This window comes from Aquarana catesbeiana, linkage group LG03, assembly GCF_042186555.1.
Source record: "Aquarana catesbeiana isolate 2022-GZ linkage group LG03, ASM4218655v1, whole genome shotgun sequence".
In the NCBI taxonomy this organism is placed as follows: Eukaryota; Metazoa; Chordata; class Amphibia; order Anura; family Ranidae; genus Aquarana; species Aquarana catesbeiana.
In genome coordinates, this window is record NC_133326.1 from 166,817,651 (window position 1) to 166,837,920 (window position 20,270).

General features: G+C 39.7%; 1 protein-coding gene across 5 annotated transcripts in view; it reads right to left on the bottom strand.

The window, feature by feature from the left end:
• The window catches only part of USP6NL (USP6 N-terminal like), a 278,511-nt gene that overhangs the window by 160,174 nt on the left and 98,067 nt on the right, over positions 1-20,270 (bottom strand). For 3 of the 5 annotated variants that reach the window (XM_073619480.1, XM_073619485.1, XM_073619482.1), the window contains 2 exons: positions 15,926-15,999; positions 4,531-4,613 (listed from right to left, as the gene is read on the bottom strand). In XM_073619480.1, coding sequence (XP_073475581.1) covers positions 4,531-4,613; positions 15,926-15,999 — 157 coding nt within the window. The remainder of the gene's footprint in view (positions 1-4,530; positions 4,614-15,925; positions 16,000-20,270) is intronic. The other 2 variants (XM_073619484.1, XM_073619483.1) reach the window with 1 other exon arrangement.

Sequence of the window (20,270 nt, forward strand, 5' to 3'; positions counted from 1 at the left end):
GTCGATCACATGCACCCTCCCAAGAAAAATTAAAAAAAACTCTTGCAATACACACCAAACTGAACATGTGCAGAATGCCTCTAAGTCTCTGTTTTATAAGAAGATGGATTGGGAACTGTAGAAGAAGGGGAGGATAAGAGAAGACAGGATCAAACAGCCTTTTTACACAATGCGCAGGATTAACCTCTTAGGTTCATAGTATAACAAGCATGCTCCACTGTAATCTCCCTAGCGGAGGGAGGTGACAACAGATTTAATAGATTCCATGCATCATTTTTTGACTCAAACACATTAATAGCTTTGAGATCGAAAAGGGGTGAATGCCCCTTTTGGGCTTAAGAACAGTGCACAGATGGGAGTAAAACCCCTAGAACCATTCTGTCACAGGAACTGGAGTAATGACAGCTTCAGAAAGAGGTCCAGAAAAACAGATTGATCAATGGAGATATGCTAATCTGTGCAGTGACCAAGGAAGAATAGTAATGAGAAACTGAGGAAGGAGAAGAGAGGAAAACTCCAGATTGAAGCCCCGGAAAACCAGCTCCTGCACACAAGCGTCTGAGATGCAAACTTTTCAAGCAACCGCAAAGGTTAACAAATATCAACCAACTCTAGAAAGTGAGGGCACAGACCTTCATAAAGAGGATGGCTTGTCTGAAAATTTGTCAGACCTTGAGGGTGAATGGGAGCCGGGAGGACGAACATGCTGGAAAGTTCCAGAGACAAGGCTCAAGCAGTGATGTATATAAGTTAATAGGATAAAACCGCACTAATGTGTGAAAAAAATAAAGATAAAAAAGCAGCAGCTTAATGTGGGATAAACAGATATAGTAAAAGAGAAGCCACGCTAATAAAAGTCCCAAATATTGCCAGTGGAACCTTGATTGCATATCATGACAATATGTGTTCATAATCAGTATGATAAGGTAGATCTTATTCAAAATGCCACCAGTGATCCACATCAAAAAGTGTGCCGCCACCTTGAGAAATTCCTGCTTACCAGATAGCAAGCAAACAAGGCATGTGGCTATAGCCCAGCCAAGGCCTTTACTTGCACAGAAGATCCTATGGACAATTGACAGGGTGGATGGGTAGAGAGTCTCACAACACTGACAACGCTGTAGAGTCTGTGACTATCTCAATTAGGAATGACCCAAAAATAAAGACTGGCCATAGCGTAATATTGTCTAACTCGTTTTATTTTAACCACTTCAGCCTCAGAAGAATTGGCTGCTCAATGACCAGGCCATTTTTTGCGATATGGCACTGCATCGCTTTAACTGACAATTTCGCAGTCGTGCGACGCTGTACCCAAACAAAATTGATGTCCTTTTTTTCCCACAAATAGAGCTTTCTTTTTTGGTGGCATTTGATCATCTCTGTGGTTTTTTTTTGTTGCACTATAAACAAAAAAAGCAACAATTTTGAAAAAAAAAAAAAAAAAACCCACAATATTTTGTACTTTTGCTGTAATAAACAGCCCCGATTTTTTTTTTGAAAAAAGCTAATTTTTTCCTCAGTTTAGGCCGATACGCATTCTTCTACATATTTAAAAAAAAAAAAAAAAAAAAAAAAAAAAATCGCAAAAAGCGTATATTGATTGTTTTGCGCAAAAGTTATAGCGTCTACAAAATAGGGGATAGATTTATGGCATTTTTATTATTTTTTTTTTTTTATACTAGTAATAGTGGCGATCTGCGATTTTTATCCAGATTGTGACATTATGGTGGACACATCGGACACTTGACACATTTTTTGGTCGATCGACAATTATACAGTGATCAGTAATATAAAAATGCACCGATTAATGTATAAACGTCACTGGCAGGGAAAGGGTTAACACTAGGGGGCGATCAAGGGGTTAACTGTGTTCCCTATGTGTGTGTTCTGTAGGGGATGGGACTGGGACTGACTATAGGAGATGAGAGATTGTGGTTCCCAGCTCGTAGGAACTCACGATTTCTCTCTCCTCACATAACTAGGATGTGTGTGTTTACTAGGGCTGCAACTAACGATTATTTTCATAATCGATTAGTTGGTCGATTATTGTTTCGATTAATCGATTAATCGGTTAATAACCTTAAAAAAAAGTGTGGTGTATAATTTAGTTAGTATGTAAAGTTTAAAAAAAAAAACAATTTATTCTTAAATATCTCTATGCAGTGGTAAATATAAACAACCAACTATATGGTTAGGGAGCAAAATATTAAATCCACTCTGAGAATAACAGACAGAAGAGATATACTGTATATACACTATTAGAGGAGAAATACAGTTTTTTGGCCAATTTGTTGTTGGGCAGATTAAAAAATACAAATTGCTACAAAACCGAATTATATGCTTTTCTGCAGCTTCTCCATTGAAGTATATTGAACCAAAAAAGCACCATTTTGCGTTAAAAAAAAAAAAAAAAAAAAAAAAGTCCCTGACCCTTTCCAAATACGCAGCGGCTGAAAAAAAGTATAGTTGTGAACGTGTCCCATAGGAAACCATGTTAAATGAACTGTAGTGTGTTTCTGCAAAAAGCACCAAAAAACACAAAGATGTAAACCAGGTCTAAAATGTTTAGTAACATAATGGGGTTAAAAAAAACTAAAATGAGCCCTTTATAGTACAAAAAAGCAAATGATCACTACTGTAAGGGGTTAATTTTTTTACTGTAGAACTGTGAAAGTAATATTTACAGTAGCGATTATTTGCTCTTTTTGTACTATAAAGGGCTAATTTTATTATTTTTAACCTCATTATGTTACTGGCCAATTAATCGATTATGAAAATAGTAATCGATTAATTTCATAATCGATTAGTTGTCGATTAATCGATTAGTTGTTTCAGCCCTAGTGTTTACACACACGTCCCTGTTCTGCCTCTCGTGCCCATGATCGCTCGTTGTGGCCGGCGGTCATCGCGACTGATGGTCACGACCATCAGCTCCCCTGCTGTGCAGCGGGCGCCTGCAATCCTGCTTAAAGGGACCGACGTATAGCTACGACAGTTTGCGGGATCGTGCCGGCCTGCCGCAGCATTATGGCGGCAGCTGGTCAGCAAGTGGTTAAAAGAAGTTATTGCACTTACATTGGTAGTTAAGAAATGCGCATGGATTAAAACATAGCCGGCCAGCTCACAACAGGCGCCCGTCATCCTAGTACAGACAGCGTGTTGACGTCAACACGTACCCTTCACCAGCCGTGTTTCGTCATACGTGATGTTGTCAATGGGGAACAAAATGCGTCTGGAGGAGGGTACGTGTTGACGTCATCACGCTGTCTGTACTAGGAGGACGGGCGCCTGTTGCGAGCCGGCTGGCTATGTTTTAATCCATGCGCATTTCTGAACTACCAATGTAAGTGCAATAACTTCTTTTAAAACAAAACGAGTTAGACAATATTACGCTATGGCCAGTATTTCTTTTTGGGTCATTCTGGAATGAGATGGTCACGGACTCTACAGCGTTGTCAGTGTGTGAGAGACTCTGCAGCCATCCGCGCTGTCAATTGTCCATAGGATCTTCTGTGCAAGTAAAGGCCTTAGCTGGGCTACAACCAAATGCCTTGTTTGCTTGCTATCTGGTAAGCAGGAATTTCTTAAGGCACACTTTTTGATGTGAATCACTGTGGTGGCATTTTGAATAAGATCTACCTTATACCGATTATGGACACATTGTCATGATATGCAATCAAGGATCCACTAGCAATATTTGGGACTTTATTAGCGCGGCTTCTCTTTTTCTACTGATGTATATAAGCATCTTGATTGAAGAAAAAAATCCAAAAAGTAAAAAATAAATAAAAATAAACTTAGTCTAATACAGAGCAGCTGCAGAAAAGACATCTATTCTCCTAAAACACTAGCATAACCCGGTGGAATGCTGGTAGTGGAATGGTTATCCTGGGCTAGGCTATAGTTTTTTTCATTTGCCAATGTCCAATTTTTGTGTATTACAAAAAGGTTAAGACTTCCTGAGTCCTTTAATGGGCGAGAAAGAAAAAAGAAAGTTAATCCTGTTCTCACAAAATGTGTGAAATAGCAAAACACTTGTAATCTTTCACCTGTAGTGCTTGGGGAACATTTTTTTTCTTATTATTTTTTCTTATTAAAAGAATGCCTACAAGGTGCTCCATGTGCAAAAAAGAACTGTGGGAAACCAGCACTCTTGCTGTGCTTTGAAGACAAAACAAACCATTTGAAAATCCAATAAATGAACACCATAAAAAATAAAAAGTAAACGCCCACAGTAAGTAAAGCTCTGTTCTGTCTAAAGGAAACAGTTTTCAATAGTCTAATTATACATCTTCTATACAGCACCAGTGACTCTCCTGGAAGGACAGCCTACAAAACAGGCTGTCAGGCTGAAGGAGGAGTAAAAAGATCCTCTAAAGTAAACACGATTAAATGACCAAAAAACAACCAAGCAAGCAGTGTCTTTATTATCTCAGTACTCAGGTCCTACATGTTAGTATGCAGAACATATCACCCAAAGTCTGCATCACATCTAAAAAAAAGACTGAAGAAATGAAGAAATGTACTTACTGCAAAAAGCCAAATCGGTCTGTGACCTTGTAGACAAGATAATCAGCATCCTCCCAAGGTTCGATCTTTGCACCTTCTCGACCCTAACATTTCAGAAACAAAAGCAGGAACCTTTCAACATAATTTCTTTACTACCCACTAAAATATATTTTAGAACCATTCAATACAGGCGGACCCCGGGTTACAAACAAGTTGAATATGTTTCTAAGTCGGAACAGGTACATTTTTAAGTGTAGCTCCAGCCAAAAAAAAAACAACTTTTAAGCTTTTTGGATAGCATAGGGAAGGGTTAACACCCCTGTGACGTTTGTTTTGCTGTATGTGCCCCTGTTCAGAAGATTTCACCTCACTTTCTGTCCCAATGACAATTGGATTTTGAAAATTTTGAGTTGTTGTGGAAACAAGCCTTGGTGATAAAGCATCAGTGGAGACACCTTTTTCCCATACCTTACAGAAGTGAATTTATCTTCCTAGGGGTAGATTTCCTCTTACTTCCTGGTGTCTCCCTCCGTTTTAAAGTAGGAGTCATTTGTAAGTCGGATGTTTGTAACTAGGGGACCGCCTGTACAATCCCTAAAAGTAGAATAATGTATAAACCACTAGATGAAGCAAAAACATTCAGGTTAATGAGCAATATGTCACACTCTCTTTTCCTACAACAGTGTTTTTGCCACAGCTACTCAACTCAACAAAACTGGAGTGGGGGGAGCATTGGGGATACTATTTTTACAATATTTTGTGGCGTGTAAGTAAGGATTTCCTCTCAGTTTTCCCTCTTCGTGCCACTCACGATAAACATATAAAAGTCCACATGCGGCGCTAAATAAAACAGTACATCCAAGAAGGGAGAGTTGATAAACACGTCACCAGCTTCAATGTGTATGGGAAAGCACACCACACAACGTGGAAATCCAATCTGCTTACAAGACAACTGTAAAAAGTAGGCATGTAATAGACAGACCAAGACCACAGCCTCGCTCTCCAGCATTAAATAGTGGGTGTGTAGTATCCAAGCATGGAATCAGCTAACATCAGCCACTCTCATACAGCCAAGTAATCTGGTACAGAGACATCCAACCAAAAGGTCAGCAGGCACCCAATGAAAAGATAAGGCAGCAAATAGTGAAGTCTGCATGGTAATATACATTTTTTTTTTATTGTAGTAACTTACATTTCAGTACAGGAAAACGAACATCGTGATGTACATATGGCACATGTTTCAGCCAACAGAATATCGTCAGAGGCATGGCTATGTGACACCAGCACGCCCCTTTAACAGTCACAGATGACGCTCATCCCAGAAGAATAAACCCCCGGAATGCCGCGCCACCTGTAAATGAGGACAGTGGAGCGCATCACGCATCGCACCTGCGCTCCACGGCCAAATCATAGTCACGGATGACGCCCATCCCAGAAACATGAACCCCGGAGTGACACGACTGCTGGAAATGAGGTCAGTGGAGTGCATCACGCACCGCACTTGCGCTCCACCGCCAGGCAATCACCTACGAATGACGAAACACCCAGAACCACCAGACTGGACATAATGATCGGACATTGGGTGAGCGTCACCCATAATAAACAAACACTCGACAAACTGAGGGTACGATAAAAACAAACGTAACAGTAAGCAACATAATTATATCATTATAGGTAGATAATATAACATTATAGGAGGGTACCAATAGATTAAAGCATTAATATAAAACCAATTTAAAAAGTGTATCACAAAAAAGGGCAAACAGTCATCTAGTGGCAGACCAGAGAAACTACATATACACATAGGCCCAAGTGTATATAATAAAAAGTACTGACATCATACACCTTGGCCGTGGTATGGGACTTAAATTGGCAAATTTTCCTATTTTTGTTTTTATTAACATAGCAAACGGCATATTTTCGGCAAGGAAAAAAGCCTTTAGACTTATAAAAAAAAAAAAGAAACTATTGGAAGCATCCAAAATGTTTGGAGCAACTTGGAGCTTAAGGGGTGGAACTCCCCTGAAAATAACTTGGACGTTATGGTAAGACTGGACCAAAAACGTTATTTTTTAGCACTGCCCAGTATTTGGTCAAAATCTTTCTATCGTTATGTTGATGCGAGATGTAGTGACCATAGAGAAATTATGAACATTCTCAACAGTTCATGATTAATCTTTACCCTTTAGCATAGCAGCCCTAGCCACTTCATCCATCACTTTGTCAAGGTCAGCAGTAGTGTACCCCTTTTCCATAAAATTTACTTTTTAGAATTGAGGCTTGTTCGAAAAAAACAAATCTTTCTTCATGGTACAGTTTCGCCTTAAACGAATGAAGTGGCTCTTCTGCACAGATTTAAACCATGTGGGTTGATGGCAACTTCCCTGCCCAATGTAACCATTCTTGCCTGTACTTTTGAAGAAAGTGCTGGTCTTAAAACAACCATCCTTGATCTCTATATGAAGATCAAGAAAATGAATCTTATCCTTACTGGTGTCGTATTGTAAATAAATAACCAAATACTTCTCATTAAGCTGCTGCATGAAGGTAGTTAATGATGTCATGTCACCATCCTATAGGAGGAGGCCATTATCTATGTACATCCCCAGAACACCAATTCTGGTCTTCCGTTGGAGTAGACGACATCCTCCTCCCATTTAGCCATAAATAGGTTTACCATGCTTGGTGCAAACTTTGCACCCATGGCCACCCCTCTGTTTTGAAGACGGTAAGACCCTCCAAACCAGAAGCAATTGTGAGATATAGCAAACCTGAGTAGTCCTAGCATAAACTCTGTGGGGGGATCCAAAGATCATCTCTCCTGAGAAACATATCTACCGCCTCAAGGCCAGCAAGGTGGGATATGATAGTATAGAGAGAAGTCGCACTCGCAATTGCCATAATGTAACCCTCTCTGCACTCCATGGATTCTAGTGTATGAATAACTTGTGCAGAATCCTTAAAGTGACACTAAAGCTTCTTTTTTTTATAAAAATAACAAACATGTCATAATTACCTCTACTGTGCAGCTCGTTTTGCACAGAGTGGCCCCGAACATCCTCTTTTGGGGTCCCTCGGCGGCTCTCACGGCTCCTCCCCGCATTAGATAAACCTGCCTCCCCGGGAGAGGTTACCTTGCGGGAACGCTCCCGAGTCATTCATTTGGCATCCATAGAAGCCAAATGTATGGCTCGGGCCCCCCCCCCTCCCCTCCACAGCCGGGTCATTGGATTTGATTGACAGCAGCGGGAGCCAATGGCTACGCTACTATCAATCCATCCAATCAGGACTCGAGACACCAGATTTTGTTTGTGTGCTCGTCCCCGGGGTGTGATAGAGGGGGTACAGGTAAGTAAAATGGGGGATTGGGGGGCTGCAGCATTACAGGAGGTTTTTCACCTCAATGCATAGAATGCATTGAGGTGAAAAACCTCGAAGGTTTACAACCCCTTTAAGATAGGATGGAGTCTGACACCATGGGCTGTAAAAAGCCATCTATGCATTTCCCAATTCGGGAAGTCACAGAGTCCAGACCGCTGATGATAGGTCTCCCTGGTGGTTTAACTTGTGAGCTATGGGGAGAAAATATCACCGGTATCCTTGGGGCCATAGGAATTAGATATGCCTTTTTCCTTTTTGTTAAGTAAATGGTCATTGAAACCTGGTAAACTCATTTTTATAGTTACCAGTCAGATCATAGTGCAAGGGTAAGTGTCTGTATCTGAAAGGATTTTATTCATTTCATCTACATATGCTATTTAGTCTAGTACCAAAATTCCACCCCCTTTGTCTGCGGGACAAATAATAATATGCTTTCTATTCTTTAAAGATTCCAATCCTTGACAGAACCTGGAATTATTATGATCCTTTTTAATTTTAAGTTTGTCAATATCATTTAGGTCTAATCCTTAAATACTGAAATGGGAGGAGGGACAAAACCTGGTGGAGTAAAACAAAGAGGCGTTTGACAAACCTGAATGTCGCAGGTCACCACCCTTCCAGCAATTTGCGACAAAAAGTGCCTTTTAATATTAATCTTCCTGATGTACTTCTGTGCATCAATAAAGGCTCCAAATTTGCTTAAAGGCTCATCAGGGGCAAATTTAAGACCATGACTAACCACACATTTTTTGTTGTCTGAAAGTACATTTTTGCCAAGATTAAAAATCCCAGTATCGATTACATCATTCTCTTTTTTCAATCTGTACCTTCTCTCCACTCTGGTCCCTCTTTTGATTCTCCATCGTTTGTTTTTCTGGGGGCCCTTTAGAAAAAAAGGATTCAGAACAAAGTAGTGGGGGATCTTCTGTGGGGTATTGTGTTCTCCTAGGAGGATAATAACCAGGGCCATCCCACTCAGAATATCCATGACCAGGATGCATGTTCCTTGGTGTTTGCGGAGATGGATGTTGGACTATACATCTATTGTCATAATCCTCTGCATAATCATAACCTCTATCTAGAGGCTCGTAATGGTTATAAACAGGTACCCCACCAAAATGAGGTTGTGATGGATGGTTATATTGAACATGATCATTCCTTGTATTATTATTATTAAAATGGCCAGATCTGGATTGAGGGTGGTTGGGATTAAATTGTTTCTTGGGCAAACTTTCTTCCAACCACCAACTGGTGTATTGGTATTTTTGTGACTCCCACCTCTCAACTGAGAAGTGGGGGTATTGAATCCTACATTTACAGCTGGTCCTGAGGTCTGCTCCACCCCTCCATTGGCTAGGGCAGCCCTCCTGACCCGCCATTTAAAAACTTGATTAGTCTTATAGTCATCTAGGTCTCCAATATATTTCCTTTTCTTTTTCGATCTCTGGTCTAGATCCTCCTTCTCTAAAATCTTTTCAAGGTTATCAGACTTGTTTTTATACTCATCTAATTGTTTGTATGATGATAATTTATCACTGACATCAGAAATGTCTTCATCAAGTTTATTCAACTTTCTTCTCTTCCTAGCTATTAGAAATCACAGGAGATCAAGTCCCACCATCCTTAAAATATTTATACCAACCCAGAGGATCTACTTCATCATCCTGAGGTGTTAACTCAAACCTTAGGCTTCTGGGAACCATTTTGTTGTCATCCAGGTATTTCTCTAAGAATGCCACATTGCAGTTTCCATGAATTTCTGCTACCGTAAGGTTTTCTAATCTCCTATAGACCTCCTATATCTAAATGTGGTTGGTCCTCTGCATTGTTAAAGACTTCCTTAAGACCTATAAAATGTGAAATTCTAAAATCAAAAACACCCATTCTATTGTATTACAAGCAATAAGAGAGCAGCGGATCAAAATAAAGCAATAAAAACATTATGTCCGGTCTGGTGGTTCTGGGTGTTGCGTCATTCATAGGTGATTGCCTGGCGGTGGAGCGCAAGCGAGGTGCGTGATACGCTCCACTGACCTCATTTCCAGCGGTCACGTCACTCCGGGGTTCATTCTTCTGGATGGACGTCATCCGTGACTCCGATTTGGCGGTGGAGCGCAGGCCCGATGCGCTCCACTGTCCTCATTTCCGTCTGGTGCAGCATTCCGTGGGTTTGTTCTTCCGGGATGAGCATCATCCGTGATTCTGTTAAAAGAGCATGCTGGTGTCACATAGCCATGCCTCTGACGATAGCCTGCTGGATGAAACATGTCAGGCGGGCTGACACTAGCACGCTGAGAGCTGCGGCCATATGTACATCATGATGTTCGTTTTCCTATACTGAAATGTAACTTAACACAATAAAAAAAAAATGTGTATTACCATACGGGCTTCACTATTTGCTGCCTTATCTTTTCATTGGGTGCCGCTGACCTTTTGGTTGGATGTCTCTATACCTCATGTTGGAGTTCAAGATTACTTGGCTGTATGAGAGTGCCTGATGTTAGCTGATTTCCATGCTTGGATACTACACACCCACTATTTAAGACTGGAGAGCGGAGCTGTGGTCTTGGTCTGTCTATAACATGTCTACTTTTTACAGCTGTCTGGTATGCAGATTGGATTTCCATGTGGTGTGGTGCGCTTTCCCATACACATTGAAGCTGGTGACGTGTTAATCAACTCTCCCTTCTTGGATATACTGTTAATTTAGCGCCGCATGTGGACTTTTATCGTTTTATTTTACTTAACAAATTGTGCTGGCTGTTTATACTTTTATTACTGTTGAGTAGCGCGGATATTGACCTGTTTTTATATACTGCACGATAAACATATGCATTCCTCCACATTTATTCACACATGTATTTAGTGCTGTTAAAAATATGTAAAAAGTGCATGTAAACCCCAACAATGTTTCTGACCTGTTTCCTCAGGTTTGGTCTGTTAAATAGATCATTAAGCCCTTATTGTCACCGCCTCTCGACCCTTTAAGCAGATCTAAAAACTGAGAGGTGGTGGCGGGCATTCTGATCATATGACTGTTGTGATTGGCAGTCACAGCAGTCAGGTGATCGGAAAGCTCACGATCGCAAGTATGCATCAGTAGCTTTCTGATACCTGTTCGTTACTGTGCTGGGAGTGTGCAGGTAGTGCCCTCTAAGCACAGCAAAATGTTTACCTAGGGCCCTATAAATGCGGGTACTCGGCTTTAAAGCCTGCCTGAGAGGCCGCATATAGGCGCCAGATCGGCAGGAAGTGGTTAAAAGTGATAGGTTATATTTCATAAGTGCAAAAACCTGTTAAGTTTGTCAGAAATGCAGAGTTGCCCCGTGCTCTGTATTATCTAAAAGGTTATTTTTGAGTGCATTTACACACCTGCAAATGTACTCGAACTCCTGTGATTAACTGCAGGAGGTGGTCCCATTGAAAGCAATGGGAGCCTGACGGCTACCTAAGCTAATCGTGGCCACTCACATGTAATCACTTGTGCAGCGATCATATGAGCGTGATCAGCCCTGGATGCAGACAGGGGTTCTCACCTCTAATCGTAATGAATGCACCCTTAAAGCATTATTAAACACAAAACCAAAAATATATAATATATAATATAGTGCAGCTTATCAATCACTGGATGTGGTGGCTGTTATTTTTTTTACGCTTTTGTTTCCCTCTGTTTTCCCCTGGTGATCTCCTCAGTAACACCGAATAGAATATTTCGTATCACCACAGAGTGGTACTGTGGATACGGTTAAAGTGCTTTGTGCCACGTCCTATAATTTGAGAAATGGAAGGCTTGGACTTTTCAGGCACAACCACAAAAGGTATATAGTATATGAAAAAAAAATGTTGTTTATTAAACATAGAAAATACATAAAAACACTATATATCAGCAAAAGAGAAAGTCAATATAACAGGGTTTAACAGTATATCTTGTACATAGCCATAGGAAATAGCATAAATGGCTTGGAGGTGAAATACCATTCATTCCATAGTCAGTTTGTTGGAATCCGGATATAGGCTATGTAGCAGATTAAGATGGTAATGGTGTCTTGGGCTCTATATGTTACGCGCTTTGCACTTCTTCAGGAGCATCAAAAAGACTTAATATATTTAATGATATAGGAAAGAGAACAAATATGTATAGGAAACACCGAGTAACCATACAACGAAGATAGTGTTAAATAATTCATTGGTAGTCTTGAACAGACCGGGTCTATCAGAGTAAAAGATATATTGAGGTGACTGAACACCACAGAAGAGGCTAGTTAAAATATTAAGCCTAATCTCGCAGGGCTAAAACAGAACACTTTTAAACAGAAAGAGCCTCCAAACGGGGATAACAAATCCCAGAACAATTAAAATGAGGAAGGCTTAAACCCGGTAGCCAAAATGCTGGTAGTCCAAAAGTGTATAGGCGAGTCAGACACCTGGTAGCAAGGACTATAATAGAAGCCCTGTTGTAAACAGCCGCTCGGGTAGGAACAGCTGTGATAAAGGATACACTTTTGGACTACCAGCATTTTTGTTCTCCCCATTTGGAGGCTCTTTCTGTTTAAAAGTTGTCCATACCCAAGAACTTTTTCAGTGCTGTTTTAGCCCTGCGAGATTAGGCTTAATATTCTACCAAGCCTCTTCTGTGGTGTTCAGTCACCTCAATATATATCTTTTACTCTGATACACCCAGTGTTTTCAAGCCTACCAACTAATTATTTAACACTATCTTCGTTGTATGGTTACCCAGTGTTTCCTATACATATTTGTTCTCTTGCCTATATCGTTAAATATATTAAGTCTTGTTCATGTTCCTGAAGAAGCACAAAGTGCGTAACATGTAGAGGCCGAGATACCTTTACCATCTTAATCTGCTACATAGCCTATATCCGGATTCCAACGAACTGACTATGGAATGAGTGGTATTTCACCTCCAAGCCATTTATGCTATTTCCTATGGATATGTACAGGATATACTGTTAAACCCTGTTATATTGACTTTCACTTTTGCTGATAGTGTTTTTATGTATTTTTTAATGTATTTTCTATGTTAAACAAAAAAAGGTTTTCATATACTATATACCCTTTGTGGTTGTGCCTAAAAAGTCCAAGCCTTCCATTCCAATTTTTTGTCTCCCCAGTAACACACCTCCTGTATTATACAGACACCACTCTGGATGAATGAGTACAGGGTGCACATTTAGCATTGTCAGCCTGGTGGGGAGGGGAGTGTTGGATGTACTAGCAGATTTAAATACACTAACAAATTGAAGCGGACCTCCAACTAATAGTTTATATATCAGTTACCGCAAACAGCGTCCTTCCTTTTAGGTCAAAAGGTCGTAGGTTAATTGGATCCTGTCTAAATTGTCCCTAGTATGTATGAATGTGAGTTAGGGACCTTAGATTGTAAGCTCCTTGAGGGTAGGGACTGATGTGAATGTATATGTAAAAGCGCTGCGTAAATTGACGGCGCTATATAAGTAACTGAAATAAAATTTTAAAAATAAATAAATACATAGATGATTAAATAAAAACTGATAAATTGAGGTACCCCAACCAGGGGTAAATGTATTGTTGTGCTGAAAAACAGACTTACTGGCTGGATCACCAGATAAACATAGAAGAAAGAATGCCTAAAAAAAGCAAACTAAGAAGTGGTAAACTGCAATATAATAAATGTTTACTTTTGTGTCTAGTACGGCCTCTGTCCATCCTAGATCTTATCTTAAGACAACAAGTCAATTGCTGCCTATATTTTGGATCTGACAGTGAGAGTGGATTCGCAATTTAGCAGAAGAAAACTGGGCAGAGCATATACCATCGAGTTCAAAAAAAAAAAAAAAAAAAGCTGTGTTGTCAGCCCACAAAAGGAAACTAGGAGCCGAATGCACTAAATGCTGAGTGGATTTTCTGTATTGCTGGGTCTTCGAAGGGATAAAACATGCAGAAATGTGTACGTATTGCAGAGATGTACTGCATGTGGAGGATTTTTTCTTTTTTTTCGCTTTCTTTTTTTTTTTTTTCCCTCAACTCACTCCTATGTTTTTCCACATCTTTGAACAGTATGCAATAAAAGATGAAAACTGTATACCACAAGATTCTTACCACCAATGAGTCACTCTCTTACCATCAACAATTGTATCTTGTTTTCTAAACTTTGAAGGGCTGTTAATATGTATATTAGCTGTTCACCTAGAACATTTATACCCACTCTGCTTTAAAGTGATTGTAAAGTCTTGGTTTTTTTTTTTTTTCAGTTAAAAAAAAAGAAGAAAAAAAACACGTTATACTTACCTGCTCTGTGTAATGGTTTTGCACAGTGCAGCCCAGATCCTCCTCTTCTCGAGTCTCTTTTCAGCACTCCTGTTCCCTCCCTCCTGTTGAGTGCACCAACAGCAAGCGGTTTACTATGGGGGTACCCGAGCCAAGCCACAGCTCCCTGTGTCCATTCAGACACGGACCTGAGAACCGGCCACGCCCCCTTTCTCTCCTCATTAGCTGACTGACTTTGACAGCAGCCAATGGCACCACACTGCTGTCTCAGCCAATGAGGAGGGGAGTCCCAGGCAGCCAAGACACTCCTGTAACATCTCCGGACCTAGAGGGACCTCAGGTAATTATTAGAGGGGCTGGGGGGGGGGGGTGCTGCTGCACACAGAAGGCATTTTATCTTATTACACAGAATGCATCAGGATAAAAAAAAAAAAAAAACTTCTGCCTTTACAATCACTTTAATATTGATATATAGTAACAATTCTATATCTACTCCAACAATGAATGGACATTACTGACAGATTAGGCATAGGCAGCCAAATTCCAAAGCAACTTTATTCTTTCCAAATTAGACCTACTCAGTTATGACATGGTGAAAAAAAAAAAAAATTGCTCCACCTTTAGTCACCTCACTTGCCTGTAACGAGGTTTCCTAATGTACAGGCAGCTGGATCCTGGGAAAATCTTCACTGCTGAGATGCCTGTCCTCTTCCTGTCTCTAAACTGAACACCCCCATATTCCTCCTCCTCCACAGAGAAAAGGTCTTTCATTGGCTACATTCTAACATGATCTGTGAATGTGTGAAAGAATCCTGTGACTGATCAGACTCTCCCCCATTGACAGCTCATGTTTTAAGTAATAAGCAAAAACTTTTCAAAGTTGGAGGGGGCATGTCCCCGTCAGACCCTATGTACTGCTGTTCTGCTGGAAGGATAAAGCTGCTGATGTGACTAAAGGTGTAGGGATTTTTTTTCAACTTTAGTTTCAAAAACTTTTCTCATGTATATGCCTATTGGAATCACCCCAGGTGCCCAGGTTAGCGTTTTTGCTGCTGACGTATGGCTACCTCGCCACAAGACACTTCTAGCCCGCAGTCACTTCAGGACATTTGCCCATACCAGTTTAAGTCCTTGCTCGTCTGCACAAATATTCCATCAAGCTCATTTTTATTGGTGTGTTCCTGACCATTGAGTCATTGGATTCCAGCCTTAGGCAGCCCCAATTAGCGTATCGGCCGGTCCGGTTGGGCTCACCGTGCCCCGTATGGTGTCTACCGAGAGACAGCTTTGCATCTCAACTTTGTTGTTATCTTTTTGCGGCATCTTCTGACACAGTTTGAACATCCTTGTGCCTACATAAGCACATCCATGAAGAAAATCAAATAATTTGCTATTCGAAACGTGTCGGATGTCCCTGTAGCTCACTTATATAACAAGGTCATTTTGCTACATTGTTGCTGTGTCCAATGTATACTGTTCTAGCCGCGATTGTGCTTTTAACCCTTTTTTTGGATTATTATATACTGTAATAAAGAATTGTATATTTTTACCTTTTGGAGCTTGTCTGTGGTGCCACTATTCAAGTCCTTTGTTTCCCAGGGGGGTATTCTGTTTCTATTGAAGCCACTCAGGCACCAACTTTTTTTTTCATAAAAGGGATTCTTGTTTTTTGACAGAGTAACGTTAAATGAAAATCATTCCTAGCTGAACTAAGCGTTTCTTTAAGGAACGGATAAAGGTACTAAACAGGGGGGAAAAGAAAAAAACTCACCTTGTCATATTTGGCAACTATCTCAGCTCGTTCTTGTGCAGATTTAATGGCCACATCTTCCTCAGTGTCTGGATCTGTAAGAATTGAGTGAACAAAGAGTATTTACACCAACTGTGAAAGATAAAGACACCATGAATACTGCTAAAATGTAATTGCAAGCACAATATTTACTTTACGGTCAATTCCATTTTTTAGACAACGGCACACACATCATCAATAACATGCCATTTCATCTTTTGTCACTACCAACTGCAAAATAAAGAAAGCTAATGATTATTAACACCGTATAGTGGATCTATCATTTAAAAAAAAAAAAAAAAAAAAATTAGACGAAACAAGAAGACACATTCATTTAAAAAAAAAAAAAAGCTCCCTATTAGGTTTACTGCTGAAAATTTGATAAATGCTTACATCCCACACAAATGAATAATTGTAATCTGGTTAGAATGGTAAATAGTAGGATATCATATTTGAAGATGCTTTATAGGGAAATGAAACCACCCACTTGTTATGTCTCTTACGTCTTTGATCACTAGACCGTACCAGAAACTGAAGTTCCTCTTACCATAATTCTTTTTAGAGGGTTTCACTCTTTCTGATGGGTTTCTCATTTATTATACAAAAGTAGTAGAAAATTTAAAATCATATTGCTTGCCTTTATAAAAGGTTGTAGAGAAGCATAGAGGGTTGAAAAGAATCTTTCTGCTGGAATCTGTGAGAAATATAAACAGCCTGCTGGTAGGTTAACCAGTCAGCACTGAAAATAGAAATATCAGTGTTGGATGAACTTAACAATTATCAGTTTGCTGTTCAGAGAGTACCAAAAGATCGAGCTAGCATGTGCTAAACTATTGTTCAGATGCAACAAGGAATATGTGTGACCAAGTGTCAATCCATTATTCTCAAGGCAGCCTGTGCAATTGCTGAATCTACCGCTCTGTGACTCAGGGTAGGAAAAACAAGATTTGTCTCCAAAATGCCAGCTTTAATTTCCTTTTCTTGAAGTCAGTTACATGGTGCTAAGACAAGAAGAAGATAAAAGTAGAATAACTCTGACCTCCATTCATGCTCCTAATTTATCAGAGGAATTCATTACCTTTTTTTTTTTTCTTACGTGTGCGCTCAGTCTGGGAAAGTGGCATTCTATGGAATTGTTAGACTGGAAGTCTTAGCTTTCACAATGTCTGGACATAAACAGCTGCTGGTGTTCATTGAAAATTTGATTTTGAGCTTTCAGACCCAGTAAATCTGACTAAGTGTAACAGAAATATGTGACCTCAGGTTCTTGTATGAGGGAAAATGGACACTGAAGTGTCTTGTTCTCCAGGAAATGGGTTTCTGCATGTCTAGAAACAAAAACGAATCATAATGGCACTAGACAGCAGCTTCCTACACAGCATTGTGAGCAAAATCCCAACTACACTCAAAAATAATCTCCTTCAACTATTATACTAGAAACCACAGTAAGATAAAACCCAGTTTGCCAGCCCTGCCTGAGTGTAAGTGGATTTACATACAAATATGATTCCAAGAACGACCAGCTTCAACTACCTCCATAAAACCCAATTTAACCACTTCCAGTCTGCGCCAATTCTGGCATTCCTATCCTACATAAAAATTTTTTTTTTTTTTTATCCTAGAACCCCCAAACAAGAATAAAATGGTGGGTGAAGCAATTTTTAATGTCACATCATATTTAGACAGCGGTTTTTCGAACACAATTGTTTTTGAAAAAATACATTTTAATTAATTTTAATGCACAAAAACACAATATAATACCCAATTGTTTGGTAAAATATAAAGTTACGTGATGATGTTTATTTCTGTAAATAGAAACAAACTACTTTCAAACAGAACTTAGCAGTATGTTTATGTAAACTGGCATATGTAAATATGTAACCAAACGTCTCAGAAAATTACAGTAGTCATTATATTTTTTGGATAAAAGCAATAACACACTTTTTGAGTGACCTTGTTGATATGTATATGCACTCTGATTGTTATCACAGTAGTTCTGAACTGCAATTTAAATATTCAATTGAAAGCGCTTTGCTATATCTTTAAAATAAAAAACAGATACCAAAAATGTATTTTTATATTTTATTATTTTTTAACATAGTACCTTTAATTTTTTTTCAACTTTATTGCCATCAAAAGAGATGAACAACAACCCTTGTGATATGTGATAGCATGGGCCATAACAGGTCCTTATTATGGAGAGATATGGGGTCTATTAGACCCCATATCTCTCCCATATGGCCTCCAAAGCATCAGATCAAACCAAGATCAGGTTGATCTAATGCTTTCCAAAGCCAGTAATGGCTTGTTTACATGAGACTGAAACAAGTGGCAAAATCATAGTCGCTGCCAGTTTCTGACGTCCCACAGTGGGAGGAACAACATCCCTCTCACCGTGTGCCCAGCGCCGGATGCCGCCAGTTGCACCCTTACCAGGCTCCCCGATCGGATGGGAGAGGCTGGAAGAGGCAGCAGTGGGGGGCCTTTTAAAGTAATCTAGCGGCTCCAAATCCGCACCGACTACTTTTACTAGAAAGAGAATTGCTGTGGCTAAAAACGATACCAGGATCATGACTATAGCTGCAGTCATGATCCCGATATTACCACTTTAAGGGTAGAACGTTTGACGGGAAGTGGTTTACCAGTTAAAGGAACAGAATTAGCTGAACCCACCAAGCATTCCATACATTTTTTAACCTCAGTTAACAAAAATGAAAAGGGATTTGTTAAAATTTGTAAACCCGTCACATGTTAAAACCTTAAACCTGCAAAAAGTCAATATATAAATCTACAATCCACACAAAAAGACTCATGCATTGACATCCAGATACGAGAAATGGCCACAGAGTTCTGGCAGTGATCAGGTCACTGCTGCCGTTTCTTCTGCTGATCCACTGAAGAAAGCTAGTCACAAAACTTCTGCCAATGACTCCAACAGAGCTAACCAAGATAATGGAAAAAGAAAAAAAAAATACCACATTGTAGAATCAGGTAACTGTGCTAAATGCAGCTATATTTCTGCTCAACAAAACTGTTATTTTTAATGACTATTTTAAAGCGGAACTCAGTAGCATGTTTAGGCAAACTAGCCTATGTAAATATGTAACCAAACTTCTCATTATATTTTTAGTATAAAAGCTAAAAAAAAAAAAACACTTTGAGTAACCTTGTTGATATGCATATGCGTTCTGACTGTTATCACAGTAGCCCTGAGCTGTAAGTTAAAAAAATCAATTGAAAGAATTTTGCTAGATCTTTAACATAATACCTGTAGAACCTGCCAGAAATTGTGTGAGCTCAAATACCTGTGCTCCCGACTGTGCTGACTGCAATCAATTAGAATAGTTCTCTGAACTAGAGAACACCTTCCCTGTCATATTATGGAGATGAGCGTGGGTTTCCTCCAGATACTCCAGTTTCCTCCCTCGCTCCAAAAACATGCTGGTAGGTTAATTGGCTCCTGTCTAAATTGGCCCTAGTATGTTTATGTAAAATTGTGAGTTAGGGACCTTAGATTGTAAGCTCCTCGAGGGAAGGGACTGGTGTGAATGTACAATATATATGTACAGCGCTGCGTAAATTGTTCACGCTCTTTAAGTACCTGAAACAAACGAGGAGAGAAGACTGTGTTGCGTAATAGTAAAACACGTCTTCTCCTAGGGTGACAACGCTGCTCCTCCATGGATACAATACAGTGAGCAACCCTGGAACAGGAAGTATGTTCCTGCAAGATCAGCAGGTGAAAGAGACAAAGAAAATGAAAAAAGGAAAAAACAAACAAATGCCACAACGTCAACTAAGGATCGGTAGTCTGCAAAATTTTAGATTTGTTTTCGAGTTTAGATACGCTTTAATGATTTGCCTGGAATATTGCTTTAAAGTAGTAAACTAGATCAAAATTAACTCATTGCAAATCCAAACAATTCAAACCGAGCAAAAAGATGAAACCATGCAGAAACAGAGCTGTCTAGTAAAAACTGCATTCCAGAATGATAAGATCTGACATGTAGTCTCATTCGCTGAAGCTACAAATAAATCTTGACTTTTTCTGTAAAAAAGAAGTCACATTAACTATGGCTTTCCCCCTCCTGAGCATCCTGGACTGGTCATCGAGATCACCAATAACTTCATAAGAATATTATGGAAGAAGATTGTGATCTGCAAGAGTTCAGGGCAAGGAATACACCTGCAATACATCTCCGAGAACCAAACATGTACAGTAAAAACAGAAACCGAACACAATGGACAAAGCAGACAAAACCAGCCCAACGAAGAAAGAGACAAAAGTTCAAATACAAGTGACTTAATCACAGCATATTACCAGAAT